At 33.1% G+C, this 20,289-nt stretch overlaps 1 protein-coding gene across 1 annotated transcript; it reads left to right on the forward strand.

Moving 5' to 3' along the window:
• Positions 1-11,814: 11,814 nt before the first annotated feature.
• LOC141719386 (putative indole-3-acetic acid-amido synthetase GH3.1) lies at positions 11,815-14,285 on the forward strand. Its single transcript, XM_074521761.1, has 3 exons — positions 11,815-12,236; positions 12,347-12,448; positions 12,559-14,285. The coding sequence occupies exons 1-3, from the start codon at positions 11,917-11,919 to the stop codon at positions 13,934-13,936; spliced, it is 1,800 nt and encodes a 599-aa protein (XP_074377862.1). The 5' UTR covers positions 11,815-11,916; the 3' UTR covers positions 13,937-14,285.
• Positions 14,286-20,289: the final 6,004 nt, after the last annotated feature.

The raw sequence follows: 20,289 nt of genomic DNA on the forward strand, positions 1-20,289 counted from the left end.
GTTTGATGTGGGTTCGAATAAAATAGGGTCTATAATAGTGTATTTATAGGCAAAATTTTCAGCTGAAATTTTCCCATAAATATTATTATTATTATCCCATTTATTATTCTCATTAATAATTAAAACACCTTTTAATCATTAATCCTTTTTCTAAACACTTTAGAAATAATTCTCTCTCTTGATTTAATTTCCAAAAATTAAATCCTTTAATTAATAATATTAAGAACTTTTCTTAATTAATTTATAATCAATTAAATCTCATTTAATCAATTATTAAATTTGCCAATCAATTATTTATTTCACAAATAAATAATTATTTAGCCATTATTAATTAATTCCTCCACCATTAAATCATTCTCTTTTTATGGTGTGACCTTGTAGGTTCAATATTAAGCCGGTAGTAGAAATAAATAATAATAAAACTATTTTATCATTATTTATATAAATTCTCTAATTTATTAAATATGATTAATTAATTAATCACATTTCTTCTACATCGTGAGGGATACTTCTCAGCATATCGCGACTATCCGGATAATATGAATTCACTGCTTAGAATATCAAGAACCTATTCAGTGAATAGTTACCGTACAATAAACTCCTTCTACCCTACAATGTCCCGATTAAATACAAGGCATGGATCTCGTGTCAAGCCTATCTAATTCAATCACTTGCTTACCATTTACTATGCGTAGTTCTATGCAAATTAGAAACTCCTTTCTAATTTCATTCACTCTGGCCAGAGATTCCTGAACTAGCATAAGTGGATCAGCCTTGAACATTCGCTTCCTTCACTGGAAGAGGTAGATCCTTTATTGATCATACATTATCTTCGTGTACAAATTCCTATACCCAGAAGAGCCCTAATAATTATCCCTGGAGACTAAGAACTAAACCAAAGCATAGTTCAGTGTACACAAGATGACCATTATGACCTCAAGTCTAAGGATACTTGTACAACTATCACTAAGCGAACAACTGCTGACACGTGAGTGAACTCCATCAGTTGTTCAGTTGGGCGAGTCATGTTCAGTGAACTTATTCTATAATAAGCACCTACATACTAGCTATAGTTTCACCACACAAATATCTATGAGAACAGTCATCCTTCATAATGAAGCAAGCATAGTATGTACCGATCTTTGCGGATTATTAATTACCAGTTAGTAATCCTACGACCAGGAACTATTTAAGTTTAGAGTTATCATCTTTTTAGGCCTCACTATTATGATCTCATCATAATCCATAAAAAGCTTTACTCTAAACTATGGTATATCTTATTTAAACACTTAAATAGATAAAGCCCGTAATAAAAACAAAACAAGTCTTTATTAATATCAATGAAATCAAAACAGATTACATAAAAGTTATTCCTAAATCCTAATACATGATTGGACTTAGGACATATTCCTTTCAATAAGGATAAGTGTATACTGCCAGGGTGGACTAATTGTTAAGTAGAGAGCTTGAATTGAAACATGAACTAGAAGAATTTTAGAATAATTTGTAATTGTACTCAGTAGTGATATTCTGTTATAATCAGAGGATATGAGAAAAAGATATGGTATAATAAGAACTGTTCGCTATAACCTTAAGTTGAATTAAAGACATGGGTTGTATTGATTAATATTACATGAGGTGGTGAATTGGTGAGTTGGGAAAGTGAAAGTAGATTGGTATATTTGAGGTTTGACTGTTGGGTGTTTGATTGATTGTTGGTGTCGGCTTGAGTCCGACTGGTAGTCAATAATATAGAGGAGATGCTGCACAAATTTTCAGAGGTTACCCTGCTTTTAAAGATAGAATGTAAACTTTCGTATGTTATTGATATTCCTATGATACTCCAAAAAAAAATTGTGATCTTGGTTCTCGAGGGAGGTTGTTACATTCAATCCGGCTATATGTAATTGGTTTTTGATTTCATTTAGCTAGTCATCACTTGATGCAACTAATCAATTAAGTAAGTTAATTGGCCAATTGTACCAATTAATGATCAGTTACATGGAGATCGATTCCAATTAGATTAAGTCAAATTTTGATGTGACTTTCAAATCCGAAATCAAAATAATGAGGAATTGGGGAGAAGTAAGGACACTGGTAGAATTCAAAAATTGCTGCAAGTGTGTGAGTTTCTACTTGGATGAGTATGCCCTTCATAATGGACAAGAGAAATAAAAAGTCATTTGCATGGACAAGTGAAAAGAATAGTTTCAAGAGCTAAAGATTAAAGATGAGGCAACGAGAAGAAAGGAAGAAGGGAGATGGAATAAAGTAGGAATGAATAACTACACCAGTATGGATTTCATTAGACAGTCAGGGGGATGTTATCATCTGCAACAAAGTTTCATCAACGGACATCTTGTTTTAAATGGTTGTGATAATCATACAATAAATAATTTGTCAAGTATTTCTGTTTTGGGATAAAGTGTGAGATACAGTTTTAATTCAGTTTCCGATTGATGTTGATACTTAAGTTGTTAAATATCGAAAGTGGTATTAATACAGATGATTGATGTTTACTTCATAATGGGATATTGTGAGCATCAAAGTTCGTATTAATATCTAATCTGATATGATAACAAAATGAGTATTAATGTCAAAAGTTCGGTATTGAATAAGCTATGAGAATAAAGAGCGGAGATAGAAAAGGAAGTGGAATCAAAAGGGTGATAAAGAAATTTCATAAGATGCCAGGAAAAGCAAACGTAGTAACAGATGCATTAAGAAGAAAGGAAAGACCGAACGTGTTGACCGTGTCAGAAGAATCATACAAGGAAATTTCAAAAGTTAAAATTTGAAAGCCAGAGGTTGCAACCCTAACAATGCAAAGATGTATAGTATGACTTTTCAGCCAGAATTGCTAGAGAAGGTAAGGAAACGTCAAGGGGAAATAATAGATCAAGATGTTATTCAAGAATATATATATATATATATATATATATACTCAAATGGATGATCGAGGCATTCCCAGATTTTATTTCAAAATATGGGATTCCACCAATGACAGAATTAAAGAATGAAGTTTGACAAGAATCTCACAACCAAAGATATTCAATCCATCCATGGAGTACCAATATGTATAAAAATTTAGGGAAAAATTATTGGTGGCCAGATATGAAGAAAGAAATGGTGGGATAGATTAGCAAATGTTACACGTATCAAGGAGTTAAGGCGGGATATCAAAGACTAGATGAATATATTTCTCCAAGAAACGTCATGGTGATGCCACCTGAGAACCCAAGGTGAGGAAATCGTTAATTGCATTATTATTGATAGGTTATTTGAACCTGAACATTCTCATTTAGTAATAAACAGTTTATCCCATAAGTGGGTTAGTTGTTTCTTGAAGAAATGATGGTACGCCATCGGATCCATAAACTAATTATAGATGATTAATATTGTGTGATTTGAAATTTGATAAGAGTATTCAGACTACGATGAATTATGTCAGACTAGAACAGTATGTATTACTTCTAAAGGAATGGATATTAAGTAAAGCGGAACTAAAAAGATAGGAATTTGGTTGAACAATGATAACTCAAGAGATTCAAGCTACTCCGAAGGTATGATACGAGACATAGATGTCAAAGAAAATTTTCTGATAGTATGGCATAAGGAAAGAATAAACGTTATATGTGATTAGACGTCAAGGAAAACATTGCGATCAGTTTCGTATGAGAACTCTTTAGAATCAAAATAAATGATGATATGGGTTAAAAATATGCCGGTAATACCTCCAGGTTAGTGTACTTTCTTTAAAATGGTAAGAGATCTTCGCTCGATAAACATCCTCGATTGTGCTTCAAGGAAAATGAAATATGGTGATAAGTCTGTGTGTCAGTCATATTCAGTCGAGATTTTCTCGTTAATTCTTAACTCTGGAATAATCTCAAGCACGTTAGAAATCGAATACGCCATAGTTTCAGTATATCAAGCGTAGATGGACAAGAAGATTAAAAGAACGATTAAAGTGCCTCGAATGTGATTCAAAGTGATTATGAACTAAGTTAATTGAATAGAGAAACGTATGGGAATGAGGTTCAATAATCAGTAGCTATTAAAAACATTCATGAGCACGAATTACTAGAATTACAAAGAAAAGCTAATTAGTAAGCATTATGTTGGTCCCTTTTGAGACAGTAAAATAGTCAGGATAAGTGTAAGTAAGTTGACTTTATCACCACACGTTTAGCAGATTCATACGGTATTTATACGTGTATACTCAGGAAAAATAATTTAGCTCCATTATATATAAAATGGAGACTTGAGTTGAATAATATAAGCATCAGATGGACAATGATGCCAATAAGAGGCTGATAAGTAGTGAGTGATGCTGCGAGTAAAAGTATATGAAAAGTTATAGGGTTGAAAGATCAACTTGAGAAAATGAAAGTGAGATACTTGAATATATCATTATCTGATCCTTAGTATGATTCTGAGGACAGAATCCTTTTAAGGGGGGATGGATGTAACATTCGAGATATCGCGTGCAATTATTTTTATTAATAAATAATTTTTATATGATTATTATGTGATTTTTGGTGAATTATCTTATGATTGGTATAAATATGTGAATGCTTATATGTGATATAGTATAAGTTTGCTAATTTTATTATGACCAGAATAAAATATAGATAATTACGGTATTTTTCTGGTAATTTTTGGGCTGTTAAATAATTTTATATTGATTTATGAATTTATTAATTATTTTTTGAATAATTACAAAATTATTTTATAAAGCCGGGAATCGTCCAACTTCAATCATTTTTACGACCCGAAACTCTTTCGAAACCTCTTTCCTCACCTAATCTGGTAATTCCAGACATTTTCCGTGTTTTGACTTTTTCGATCTGGATTACGGTTTGACCCGTGCGCGGCCCGGCGCAAGATTTTCGATACGATAATCATTTCGGTGAATCAACGAAACCCGTATTATCGAAAGACGAGATATTATTACATTATTATCGGATAGAGTGTTTTATAAAACGCCCGGTTGGGATAATTATCCAAAACTTGTATCAAATCGGATTGTTTTTGCAGTTACTTAGCGGCAAAGTAACTAATTTAACGATCCAAAACGAGCCAATATTCCAAAAATATATATAGGCCTTTTTATTATTTCATTTTATTCGTATAATTACAATCAGTCAGTAAAACCCCGTAAAATACAGAGAAAATGTTGAATTCAAACCGCGTTCTTGAAAATCAAACGCACGAACGAAGGCGTCATCGAACTCCGATTTGGGTGTGCAGCATATCAAAACGAAGCTCTCGAAATCTTCTTTCTGAATCAACCATTTGTTTTTGCCCAGAAATCAAGGTATTTTTTTGATTTAATTATTTAAATTCGAATTAATTATGGATTAAAATATGAATTTTTGTTCTGGATGTTTTTTGTATGATTTGATGATTCCATCGTGTAGATAATGTTTTTCTGGTCAATTTGGTATATTATATGTCAAAAACCGAGTTCAATAACATATAGAAAATTGAGTTTGATTTTCGAATTCAAAAATTGGGGTTTATAGGTTTGAATGTTCTTAATCGAAATTTGGGAGTTTCCGTGTTTGGGGTTATTATTTGAAATTGATTGTACCATTGAGTAGATCGTTAAAAGACGAATTTATTGGTATATACGTGATGAACGAACAGTAGCCGAAAGCCTTTCATCGGAAAATGGGGTCCAACGGCGGCGGTGAAACAGTTCGAAAATATTTGCAATATATCTTTAAAGAAAGGTTCAGACGTACTTGCCTTATCATCGACGATTTCCACTTTACTTGTACTCATCTAACAATTTTACTCATCAACCACCTTTCTTCTCTTTCTATGCCTTGCTTCTATTTATCAATCACTTTCCTTCTCTTTTTACGTTTTGATTCTATTTATAGATCATTGGTCCCCTTTTCTCTGCCTCGCTGACTCTGTTAGGCATCAAAAGTATCTATCAATTATTCATACTCATATTATTCTAATCGTCACATAGACGTCATAAGCTTTCATATACCCTTCGTTTTACCCAAATCCGGTTTACGGATTGAAAGTTATGAATAAAACAGTCAAACAATGCACGTACAATCATATTACGCATCAATCAGATCACATATAACACGTAGCACGTAAGATATTCAATTAAAATAATTATTCAAAGAAGATTCGTGGTTAAAATGATTTTCCAGATATTTATTACGAATTTTTGAACATTTTTCGAAATTAAATTTGTCTCTGAATCATTTTATAATTAAGTAATAGGGTTCGAACACCCGAATCTGACTTTAAAATAATTTTATAATAATTATCGAGTCTTAAAAATAATTTTAAATAATATTTTAAAGCTCGAAACTATTTTTCAGAATTTTTAAATCAATTTTAAATAATTAAATCTAATTATTAAATTAATTAAAATTAATTAATAACTAATTAAAATTAATTGATTAATTAATTTAGTTATCAGCTAAAATTAATTAATTAAATAATTAATATTTATTTTGGAATTAAAACTAATTTTCAGAAAAAAATATTGATTTTTAGAATTTTAAAATAATTAAAACAATTTTTTGAAATTAATTATAAAAAGAAAATATCATTTTTGAAGATATACAAAACAGAAATACTATTTTTATAAATTTTCAAAACGTAAATCCTAATTTTGAAAAATAGTAAAACTAGAATTTTATATTTGCAAGTCAGGGACAATTTCAGGGGCCAAACTGAAGTTTGTCACCCCTGTCGTCGTCCCCGACGACACTACCGGCCGGAACTCCATGGCCGCCGCCATAAAGCTTTTCCGGAGGCCTAAAAATCAACCCAGAATCACGATTATTTCTAAAACCAAGATTTACTAACTCAGGTTAAAATAATATAATAAATACTATTGATCTAGCTAAAAAAATATTTTATCAAACTCGGCTACAATATAATGCGTTGGTCGATATAATGTTATCAATATAAAACTAATTATGTTATGTATTCGGCTTAAAACAAAATAATATTTAACTAGAGTTAAAATAAAATTAAAAATAAACTAAATGTAATTCGATGGTGGATATAACGGGTAAGGCTAAAATAAAATAATGTATATTATTGATTTACACTAAAAGTAAAATTAAATTCAAACTAATAAACATTTATATATTATTGATGTGGGTTAAAATAAAAATAAATTTACCTAATTCGTTGTTAGGTATAATGTAGGCTTGGAATTGTGGGATAATTTGATTGCAAATTTGTATGTAAAATGTGTGGGTTTGTATAATTAGGGTTTTTTTTTAATTTCTATAATATTCAAAACTATTTTAATAAAATGAAAATAGAGATGATTTATCGCTCAGTATAATTGCGTCAGAATAAAATTAATCAATACATGATATTCATCCGGGCTAAAAAATATTATACAATTGATTCATGATAAATCAAAATTAAAATAAGAAAATAATTATATCAGCTAAAATAAAATAATATGTACTTTTATTCAGGTTAATATAAATTTTTTATTACTGATGCATAATTTTTTTTATTATAGATCTTAGTTTAAACAAATTAAACCAAAATAAATTTAATATAATTAGTAGATATGTTCGATATACCAAAGTAAAAATAACTCTTTTACTATTGATGTGATCTAAAATTTATCTTTTAATTAAAACATAACTATCTTCTGTAAACACACATATGAATTTCAACAAAACTAAATATTTCAATCAATGATATTTCTTTTAAAACTAAAATTTCACTAAATTATACACATGCATATTTAAAATAATTATCAAATTTATATTATCAAAAATTTCTAATAAATAACTTACGGTGCTTAAATTTTTTATTTCAATTTTTAATTCAAAAATTATATAATATTAAAAACAATCTGTGCATCGCACGGGTTTATTTTTAATAAAAGTAATGATTTTTTTACATGGCCAGAACATAGGTACCCATTTCGCGATCACAAGTCAATTAAAATAACTAGTTATTTAATATAAATCAGTTGTTGACTTTCATATTTAAAAATGACTCAAATAAATTTATTTTTATCAATACGAGATATTTTTTATAAATTCGACCCGTAATTGAATCCATAAACGCATTTATTGCACCCGTTTAGCACGTTCGGCCCGAAAGAATTCGGACACCAATTATAACATTTTAACACACAATCAAATATATATCGAACGTATCAACTCATAACCGATCATTCCGAAAAACTAGCAATTTAATACACAGATAATTATTAGACCCCAATACTCTTATCACAAAGCATATTTTAATATTAATATAACACTTTATTTTTAAAAGCATATGGTGCAACTCTTATAATTGTATTCATAATAATTGTGTAATTTGGAAAAATGTCATTGTCCAAGGAATACCGTATCTTTCTGAGCCTAAGGTCAAATAAAATATCCTTAGGACGACTCCTGTGCATGCACACATAATTGCGTCGAAGGTGGGAGTTATGTGGCGAATCAACTTACGCCTGCTCACTGGTGACCCCTGACGGCAAATTTGGGCAACATCTGCTCTTTTCATTATTTGACATCTGCTCTTTTCATTATTTGACATTTTTTCTATTTGACCTCCAAAGTACTACAATGATACACTTCAATTCAAGCTATCAAGATTTTGACCGCTGTGATTTAATTTTTTCTTAGATAAATGTAAATTATATCAATATCTTGGATATATATATATATATATATAGAATCAGGGAATTATAAATTACAGCTGAATAATACACTATCGTTGAATTAAAGTATTTAATTAGGCATAAAACTGTGGAGAACCATAAAAGCGGTACACGGACTTTTAATTAATTGCAGGACACGTTACTACAAACTTTACGGAACTAGCTAATTGAGCAAACATATTCCTTATTTCCATTAATTTCTATATAATTATATTTATCTTGAAAAAGTTGTATATAATCGCATAAATATTAATGTTTTTGCACGTTAATTACTTGACAGAAAATTAGGTTATCTGGACTAATTATATTGAAGTAAAAATTGCCGATTTATGTTGTGGACAGTTGACAATAATATGGACATGCCTAATTTGTGTGTTGTGTGTGTATAAGCAATTATATTCGTGGAATGCAAATATATATCGTCCAGGAAAAGCATACGTAAAGATCTAGAATTGTTACGAATATATACTGAATGCCGTGGTTAATCTCTTCAAACTTCAACCAAGGCAGGCTAATATGCTATTGACATTTGACTCTATTACGATTTATAATGGATAATTATAAGTTGCTTTGATTAACAAGTTAATTGTCAACCTTGTACAATTCAAGTTTAACTATACATAAATTCCATGGCCCCGGACTTCTAATTTCCTTTACTCAAGTAATCATTTCGTACGTCAGACTAGCGTGTATCACATTGACTAAGTTTTGATCACAAATTAAGTAAGATATATAATTAAAAATTTAAAATTTCTATTATAAAATATAACTAATTTATTTTATATTTTTTTTAGTAACTGTAATTTATTTTCTAATCAAAATTTGGACAATTTAATTACCCTAGTCTGAGATAGAAGGAATGTACCTATTTAAGTTTGAAAATTTGAAACTTGTGTGGAGATAAAATGTATTCAAATCTCAAGTTTAAATAGGGAGTGTATTAAAGTAATACGATGGGGATTTTAGATAGGCATGATTAATTAGTTAAACACATGATTCTGACAATGCTGAATTCTATATAAACAAGGGACATGTATGTTTGTGTAGGAAGCTAGAACATGTTTAGTAAAATTGAAGAAAAGTCATGTCAATGAGAGAAATATGTATGTCTGATCAAAACCTAACAAGTAACAGCATTGAAAATTAGGGCATGATTAGACACATCCTTCATGTATATCCATTGGGCCGGTCGATATTCATTTGCGAGCAATGACCCTAAACAGTGCATTCGGATCACGGCATCCTAATTAAGCTATTCCGACCGGTGTAAAAGTCTTGATGCAAACAAAAAGGGGCGGCAAGATTAGGTATAAGGAAAGTAAACGACTTGGAGTTAAGATGAGTACCCAAAAAGGTGGCTCCAAATTTTATCCCAAGCACGCAAGGAAACCAAATTGGTATCATATTGGAATGCAACTAACACCGGATACAAATGGAAATTACAGCATCAATAATATTGAACACTAATGAAATTAAAAGGTGTCGCGGGAGCACAGAGCAAAAATTTCCAACGACTATTAGGTATCTGGCAACATCAAGGAAATGTAAGTCTACGTCATAACTCTACTGCTTTTTTTGATTCAAATGGAAATATCAACCGTAAAAAATTTCCACGTTATAATTTTTTTTTTTGCTTAGTAAAATCGTACACACTCACCAGTTCAACTTTTGACCTGCTATATATAAGGCAAAATCTCCATCACCCAGGATAGTTTTCAGATTTGAGTGACTCTAATTGAAATCAATTTATGGGGACCTTAAATGTAAGGGTTTACTCCGAATGTAAGGGTCATTTCTGCCACCACCGGACCACCGCACCGACTGCGTTAAAATATCTTTCAGCTAACTGTCAAAATTTTACACACGTAAATATAAGAATTGGAACTTCAAAATTTTCGGAATGAACGCAAAAAATGAAGTTGATATTCATAAGAACTTAATCTGCTAGCGCCTAGCAGAAATGATGATGTTTATCACTAAGTATAATAATGCAGGTCCTTGTGTTATTAAGTGACAGAACATGAAATACATGTTGCATGAACATAATAATTGGTGATATTTGACGTCGTACATAGCAGCAGCAAAGGTCGTCACCAATGGCGTCTGGTACTAGGATTTGCTTGTATTGATTGAAAACTATCTTTGCCCCATCCATCTGCACATCCCCCTCTACCTCCTCGTCTCATGACTTTTGAATACTAAGCACCACATGTTAGTTATACACTCGTGTGCCGCCTAATTCTACCTTCTTACTCTTTCTCTCAAGCCCAAGCGGATCAATGTCTTATATTCATTTCAAATACAATTCAAATTTAAATAATTTATTATTTTTGAAAAATTTATCGTATTCATTTCCGAGCCCTTTTGAGAGTATATTCTCCTCGATAGATATTATGACTAATTTTAACTTCAAAAAATTCTTTCCGCCAGAAATCTATACTAACTTTTACATTTAAAATAAAATTTCGTGCTCTTAAAATCTTATTTTTTTAATACTCCGATTCGATAACATCACTGGCTTGATCTCCAAACCAACTATGTTTCGAATTATCCAGTGGTTTTGATATCAGCGATAACAGATATTTATACTCTCACAATCTCAATGCCGGAGCATACGAGTCGGAATTAAATAATGCGAGAAATGTGTCTAATCTTACTTTTTCTTTCTGAAAAAGCATTTTATAAAGCTAAAAATGTTTAACATATTAGTAACAAAATCAGAAATACATCATTATTTTAAAATAATTTTACAAAGAACGAAACATTCACAGTGAAAAATGTTAAATGGCCGGCCGATAGTCCTTATCCGTGACCAACAAACTCGGCACAAACCACACAGTTCTCCGAGTATAGCCAAATCTCTGAGCTGGTACTTGCTGAACTGGCTCCACGGTGGGCCCCACATGTCTCCTAAACATAACATGGCTGACACTTAGTGGGACCCAAATGTCACCTCCCCTCACTACAAATCCAAAAGACAATTATGTTCGTATTTGAATGTCGATATATACGAATGGTCCGTATACAAATTTGCATGATTACAATGACAATATCATATGTCTCACGTGGCGACTCACGAATCACTTCTCCACTAACTCCCCCCCTATATAAACCCCCCTTTCTCCCCAAAATATACCATCATCTAATTTCTAATATCTCTCTCTAATATCTCTCTGAATACTCTTCCTATATATTTTCCTCCATCAATTTCTCGCCCTCTAAATCTTCCTAAAATGACGGTTGATTCTACCATCTCTTCTCCTCTTGGCCCTCCCGCTTGCGAGAAAGACGCAAAGGCTCTTCACTTTATCGAAAACATGACTCGAAACACTGACTCCGTGCAAGTTAATGTTCTCGCCGAGATTTTGGCCCAAAATGCTGATACTGAATATCTCCGTACATTTCATCTTAATGGTGCCACGGACCGTGACACTTTCAAGTCCAAAATCCCCGTCGTTGGCTATGACGAGCTTCATCCTTACATTAAACGAATTGCGGACGGTGATCGCTCTCCCATCCTCTCTTCTAAACCCATCTCCGAGTTTCTCACCAGGTATATAAACCACGTGTTTTAATCATAAATTTGTACAAACATTTTTATTTAAAAATAAATGTTAAGTTACGGGCTCTTCTGACGCTAATATAAATATGTGTTTTTTACAGTTCTGGTACATCTGCTGGGGAAAGAAAGCTTATGCCTACAATTGCTGAGGAGTGGGACCGTAGGCAGAAACTATACAGCCTTCTCATGCCTGTGATGAATTTGTACGTTATCATTCACTTTATATAATTTTTCTACTTATATTGATGTTTCTTGGTCAAAAATTATGGCTAGTCGGTTTTGGCTGATAAATGATAATGTTTGGCGAAAATAGGTATGTTCCAAATTTGAACAAAGGAAAGGGGCTGTACTTTTACTTCATAAAGGCAGAAACCAAGACCCCTAGTGGCTTGGTGGCTCGTCCAGTGCTAACTAGTTACTACAAAAGTGACCAATTCAGAAACAGGCCATATGATCCATACAATGTCAACACTAGCCCTGATGAGGCCATTCTCTGTCCTGATTCCTTCCAAAGCATGTACTCTCAAATGCTTTGTGGCCTTCTTATGCGCGAACAAGTCCTGCGCATGGGTGCTGTTTTTGCATCCGGTCTCGTCCGAGCCGTTCGCTTTCTCCAACTCAATTGGAAGCAATTGGCTCAGGACTTTGCGACCGGGACTCTCTATTCTAAAATTACTGACCCTTCTGTTCGGGGAGTGGTGTCTGACATGTTAAAGCCTAACCCGGAGCTTGCTAAATTCATCACCGAGCAATGTTCTGATGAGAATTGGGAGGGGATTATCACAAGAATTTGGCCTAATACCAAATATCTCGACGTCATTGTGACCGGTGCAATGGCTCAGTACATTCCCACACTTGATTACTATAGCAATGGATTACCAAAATATTGTACCATGTACGCGTCTTCCGAGTGTTACTTTGGGCTTAACTTAAAGCCCGTGTGTGATCCATCACAAGTCTCTTATACCATCATGCCTAACATGGGATACTTTGAGTTTCTCCCACATGACTCCACGTCATCCGTGACTCTCTCACGTGATTCGCCACCACCTCTCCTCGACCTGGCTGATTTGGAGCTCGGAAAGGAGTACGAGCTCGTGATTTCAACTTATGCAGGTCTTTGCCGATACCGAGTTGGTGACATTTTGCGTGTCACGGGATTCCATAACTCAGCTCCTCAGTTCAAGTTCATTAGGAGGAAGAACGTACTCCTCAGCATTGACTCCGATAAGACTGATGAGGCCGAACTACAAAGCGCCATCGACAATGCATCCGTGCTGTTACGTGAATTCAACACTACCATTGTGGAGTACACTAGCTACGGTGATGCAAAAACCATCCCGGGGCATTATGTCATATATTGGGAACTGCTAGTAAAAGACTCGAAAAACCAACCCACTGATGCGGCGTTGAACCAATGTTGTCTAGCTATGGAAGAATCGTTTAACTCCGTGTATAGACAAGGCCGAGTTGCGGACAACTCAATAGGACCACTTGAAATCAGGATTGTGAAAAACGGAACATTTGAGGAGCTCATGGACTACGCAATATCTAGAGGCGCATCAATCAATCAATACAAAGTCCCAAGATGCGTTAGCTTCACACCTATCTTGGAACTACTAGACTCAAGAGTTGTGTCAACACATTTTAGCCCAGCAGCCCCACAGTGGACCCCAGAAAGACGTCGTTGACTATGTTTACCCCATGTTCGTAGTTGCTAGTTGCTAGTTGCTACGATTGAAGTGACTGAAAGAAGAAACTAAAATAAAAGAGTATGTAGAAAGTAAAAAAAGACAGTCGGCTTTTTCAAAGTTGATTGTGATCTATCAGTGAAAAGTGTCGTTAGTGTTGTTTGAAATGTCAGGGAAATTGTCTTGTGTTTTTTTGTAGGTTCAAATAATCTGTGCGCACCATGTAATTTATCTAGAGGCGTATCATTGTCTTTCTTTTTAACTTTTTTGTCTAAAGTTACAAATAAAGACGTTTAATTTGTGTTTATGGTCCGCTTTACGTGGACACTTTTATTCATTTCTTTATTTATGTCATTGTTGTTTTACTTTTGCTTAACGAGTTTCCGGGCTATTCTTCATTAAGAAATAGCGTTTACTTAAATTAACAACGTAAATATATTTAAAAATTTTAAGGACACTACTAAAAGGTAAATTTAGATGACACTAACACAATTTACTACTTCAACGCAACTAAATTCTAAATTTATAAAAAATATAATTCTGAGAGATTAGTCCATCAATCCAACTACATATCTAGACATTACTATTGGGCTTTCGTCCTAATTATCGATAAACTTCTCCCTTTTTCTCTATTTTTTTGAGAAAATTGTCAAGACAAACTTCGACACTAGAAAAGGATAAATATTCATAAAGGTACGAGCAATTTATCAATAACAATTAACAAGCATTTTGTTGGTGTTACGCATCATTTGCTACAAAATATAATTGGTCATATGAATAAAAATACTTTTTAAGTTATTTAAGGTAAATATATATTGTTTTCAAATTTTTATATATTATTATAAATTGTATTGTAAAATAAAAATGAACTTATATCTAATTTGATCACTAAAAAATCATTTTATCATAAATAAATTAAGTAATTGCATAAATACATAATATTTCTTCCATACATACCCAAAAAAACGATAAAATTACATTCATAATCTAGAAGTATATAAAATTTCATAGAGAATCATTATACATATTGTTAGTTGATGCATATTAACTCAGTAAACTAGTGTAAAGATGTTAGTATGAATTAAACTAAACAAACTTAAGAACTAAGTAATTAACTAATCGTGTACTAAATATATACAGAATTGAAGGTTTGTTATGCATGTGCCGGTTAAGCATATGAGTTGTCGAACAGGATGTGCTATAGTGTGCAAGTATGTACACTATTAGCCTGGATCAATACTACTAATATGCCCCCTCAAGTTTGAGGGTGACTAAGATGGAAGAGCGGACAAGATCAACTTGTAACTTGTAGAAGATGAGGAGAAGGAACAATCTTAGTTAGCACATCAGCTAATTGGTGTTTAGTGGGTAAATAAGAAAGTTGTAGAAGACCCTCAAGAACCTTGTCACGGTGAAATGACAATCAAATTCAATACGTTTGGTTTGTTCGTGGAAAACCGGATTCTTGGAGATGCAGAGTGCAGAATGGTTATTACAATGTAAGGTTACATGAGCTAAGTCTGTAACACCGAATTCTTCTAAAACACGAACAAGCCATGTAATCTCAGAAATAATAGAAGCCATGGAACGGTATTCGGCTTCAGAAGATGATCGGGATACCATACGTTGCTTCTTGGATTTCTGAGAAATAGGGGAGTTGATTAATAAGACCAATAGCCAGTAATGGAACGTCTGGTATCAAAGCAGGATGCCCATTCAGAATTAGAGAAAGCTTGCACCTTAAGAGTATCAGAAGCTTTGAGTAAAATCCCTTCTCCAATAGTATGAGCCACATAATGTAAAGTATGATTAAGAGCATGAAGATGTGGGATACGGGGGTTATGTAAGAACTGACTAAGAGTCTGAACAACATAAGAGAAATCTGGTTTCATATTTGTGAGGTAATTTAGCTTACCAACCAAGGTCATATAGTAATTGACCATCAGTGAGATTCAACTTGAGGTTTAAAGGTAGGGAGTGGAAACAGATTCATAAATGTCTAACGAACAATCCTTGAGAAGATATGTGGTGAATTTTTGTTAAGTCTGTAATACACCCTCTGTCACATACCCAACCTCAATGCCTAAAAAGTAATATAAAATACCTAGATCCTTGATGCTATAAACTTTATCAAGAGGGAACTTTAGACATTCAATTTTGACTTGATTATCACCAGTAAGAATAATATCGTCGATGTACACAACAACAATAGTAGTTAAGCCATCACAATTCTTGATAAACAGACTATAATCATTTTTGATTGTTTTTAACCTTGGAATAGTAATTCTTGAAGCAATTTAAAGAACCACTCACGAGAGGCTTGCTTTAAACCATATAAAGATTTTTTAAGACGATAAACCTAATTTACTTTATGAGGAACATCGTTAGGAACTTTCATGAAAACTTCCTCCTTTAAATCGTCGTGTAAAAATGCATTGTTAATGTCCAATTTGTACAGTTTCCGATTTCTACTAGCTACCAAAGCAATCAAACAACGAACCGTGGTCATTTTACCGACTGCAGAAAGCGTTTTATCGTAATCTATACCATGTTTCTGGTTGAACCCTTTGGCAACCAGTTTGGCTTTGCAACGTTCAAGGGAACCATCAACTTTAAGTTTTACTTTAAACACCCATTTGTTACCTATGACTTTCTTTCCAGGTGGCAAATCGACTAAATCACAAGTGTTATTATCAGCAAGAACCTTGAGCTCTTTATTGATTTTATCAATCCACAAGGGATGCTGACATGCCTCTTGATAATTTTTAGGCTCTTGAATAACAGAATTTTGAGAAAGAAAGGCTTTATGGACAGAAGGTAGTGCATCATACGTGACAAGAATACACCAATGAGGTGCACTCTGTAAATTGCTGAGATGACAGTGATATGAAGATAATTATGAAGGTGCTTTCTTGATCCTTGTAGAATGTCTTACAGGAATAACTGGTAGAATATCAGATTGAGCAGATGATGAAGTTTGTGTTGATGCAGAAGAATTATCAGGAGAAGTATGAAGAAATGTAGATGGTGTAGTTGTAAAGGGAGAATGAGCATTGTTATCACTATTAGCCTGATCAATACTACTAGTATGATCAACACTATCAGTAAGATTATAAAAAAATCAGAATCATCAACAAAAGAACCAGGAGTAACAGTAGGTAGGAAAATTGTGGAGGGATAAAATTGTGGTATAGCAGAGTTAGACAAGACATGAAAAGAGAAGTGATGCTCATGAAAAGAAACATCTTGGGAAATGATGATAGTATTTGAAGTTAAATTTAAAACTTTGTAAGCTTTCTTATTTGGTGGATAACCAATAAAAACTCAGGTAATGCTCGAGGATCAAATTTGGACCTATGTGGAACAAAAGTGGAAACATAACCAAGACAACCAAAAACTCGAAGGTTATCTAACTGCAAAGGTTCATTATAAAGTTTCTAATATGGACTCAAATTAGAAATGCTTTTCAAAGGCTTTCTATTGATCAAATAACAAGCACATAGTAAACACTCCTCAATAAGAAGAAGGTACATTAGATTGTAAGGAAAGTGACCTGGTAGTTTCCAATAGGTGCATGTGTTTCCGTTCGACAACTCCGTTCTGCTAGGTAGTGTAATTGCAGCTGATTTGGTGAATAATTCCTTGTTATTGGTAGAAACGTTGTAATTTTCCTTCACTGATTTCTTTTGCATTATCAGACCTTATGCAATGAACCTTAGAATTAAACTAAACTTAAACAAACTTGATAAATTGTTCCAAAATAGAAATAATGTCTGACTTAAGCTTGATTAAATGACTCCAGGTATATCTGGTAAAATCATCTACAATAGTGATAAATTGATTACAACCATTGTGATTTTTAACCCGATAAGGGCCCTAAATGTCAACATGAAGTAGCTGAAATACAGAAACAATATGTATACTACTAACTAAAAATGAACATCTAGGTTACTTGGCCTTTGGGAAAATCTGACAAAAGGAATCTTCAACTGCATTATGAACAGAACAGGTTGGTTGAACCAGTTTGAGTTGATGAAATGGAAAATGCCCTAGTCTGAGATTCCATAACTTGGCTTCATCTGATACACTAATGTAAGCGGTCTTCTTGTGACATAAATCTGAATGTTGATTTGAACATGTATTACCAGCAATAGTATATAAACCATTCTGTAATTCAACAAGAATAAATGGAGGTTAATTCTGAGAAAGGGCCTGAAGGTAGCAGTGATTATCATAAAAATGAAGATTAGAATGCATATATATGCATAATTTGTGTACATAAATCAACCTATATTTGAAATCTGGAACAAACAACACAGTTTTTAGGGTAATCTAGTTTGTCAATTTAAGTATCCCTGTATGAGTAACCTTAATCTTTTTGCCATCAGGAATGGTAATATGACTCTCAATATCATTCACAGGATTAAAACTGATAAAATCTGATAGATTATTAATGATATGGTCCGTGGAACCACTATCCAGAAGCCAGTGAGTAGAAAAATTGGATAACACGCATATGTTACCTGCAAACATGGCATGGCCAGCTATATCAACTTTCTTGGAATGTTGATCAGAAGAAGACATTTTATATTTGTTGAGTAATTGTTGTGAATATGTTGTGTACTTGATGATCACTTAAACAAAACATCTAAGTAGATTTTACTTAGTGAAATAATGTAGCACTCGACGGATAAGAATTATAGTCCCGACGGATAACTCATTATAGTCCCGACGGATGATTAACTTATTATCCATCGAGTGAGTAGCTTATGTAATAATAAGTTTGTAGCACAATGATGTATGCACCTTTGAATAGAATCTGTAGTAGCATATAAGTCATGTTGACTTTAATTAGATATGCAGAATATGTTGATTAATTGTACATAAGTAATATCTTGTAATTCTGTATAAGTGAAATGAAGTCAAGTATCAAAATAGCTACCGACGGATGATTAACTAAGCCTTCGATGGATGATCAAATGACTATCAACGGATGTTTAACATAGCAGTCGACGGATGATCTGAAAGTCGACGGATGATCATATCAAGAATTCAAACATCAGTTGAACAGCGAAAACTGACACACAGCCGTCGAGTTGGATACAAACACATTGTGGAAGCCCATTAACTGGATAATAGAGGACAAAAAGCAGCAAAGATTAAGACTGTTAGATTTTATATTTGTTCAGTCTTTTTGACTTTGTAATCTTGGTATTATATAAAAACCAAGAGAGTATCAAATAGAAAAATAACTGAGATAGTTGAAAAACACAAAAACAGAGAAATCTTTGTAAGCTTAATCTTTAACATTTCCTGTATTCTCAGAAGTTCTATTTTGTAAGCAGCTGTGAGCATTTCTGCACACAGAGTCCTCTCGATATATTATTTATATCACTGGTGGAATTGTTTAAATCCACCAGAAAGTTTTTAAAGACTCTTGTTTTTAATTACTTGTGTTTTGATTCATTTGAGTTTATATTCCGCATTGTGCTAATCAAAACAAATATATCAATAATCGAGTTGAACATTTTTATTTCAAGAAAAAGGTTCAAGAATTCCATTCAACCCCCCTTCTGTAATTCTTGCTACATTGTCAAGGGACTAACAATTGGTATCAGAGTAAGCTCTGAATCTACAAAGAGTTTAAAAGTCAAAATAATTCAGCAAGATGAACAAGAAAGATGTTGGAGTCAAGATTCCTTTTCTTGATAAAGATAATTACCATCATTGGAAGGTAAAGATGCATCTTCATATGCTTTCTCAAGATGAGGCCTATTTGGACTGCATAGAAAGAGGCCCTCATGTTCCAATGAGAGCTGCAACAGGAAATGAGCCATCTGTTCCAAAGCCAAGGCATGAATGGTACAAGTCAGGAAAGATAAAAAGGCCATGGACATTCTTTTCAATGGTGTTGATGCAGACATGTTTGATAACATCATCAACTGCAAGACTGCCAAGGAAGTTTGGGACACAATACAGATAATCTGTGATGGTACTGAGCAAGTAAGAGAAAATAAAATGCAGCTCATGATTCAGCAATATGAGCATTTTCACAATGAAGAAAGTGAGTCACTCACTGACATTTTTAGTAGATTCCAAAAACTACTAAATGCTCTTAAGTTGCATGGAAGGGTCTATCAGACTAAAGACTCCAATCTGAAATTTCTCAGATCTCTTCCAAAGGAATGGAAACCAATGACAGTCTCATTGAGAAACTCACAAGATTATAAGGAGTTTACTTTAGAGAGACTATATGGCATTCTGAAAACCTATGAGCTTGAGATAGAGCAGGATGAAAGAATGGAGAGAGGAAAGAAGAAAGGAGGATCCATTGCACTAGTTGCTGATCTGGA

This window comes from Apium graveolens, chromosome 4, assembly GCF_009905375.1.
Source record: "Apium graveolens cultivar Ventura chromosome 4, ASM990537v1, whole genome shotgun sequence".
Taxonomy (NCBI): domain Eukaryota; kingdom Viridiplantae; phylum Streptophyta; class Magnoliopsida; order Apiales; family Apiaceae; genus Apium; species Apium graveolens.

Excerpts from the sequence above, each read along its gene's own strand:
- LOC141719386 (XM_074521761.1), top strand. The coding sequence starts at position 11,917 with ATGACGGTTGATTCTACCATCTCTTCTCCTCTTGGCCCTCCCGCTTGC. Across the intron at positions 12,237-12,346 it reads ATCTCCGAGTTTCTCACCAG|TTCTGGTACATCTGCTGGGG; the intron begins GTATATAAACCA and ends TGTTTTTTACAG. Across the intron at positions 12,449-12,558 it reads CTCATGCCTGTGATGAATTT|GTATGTTCCAAATTTGAACA; the intron begins GTACGTTATCAT and ends TGGCGAAAATAG.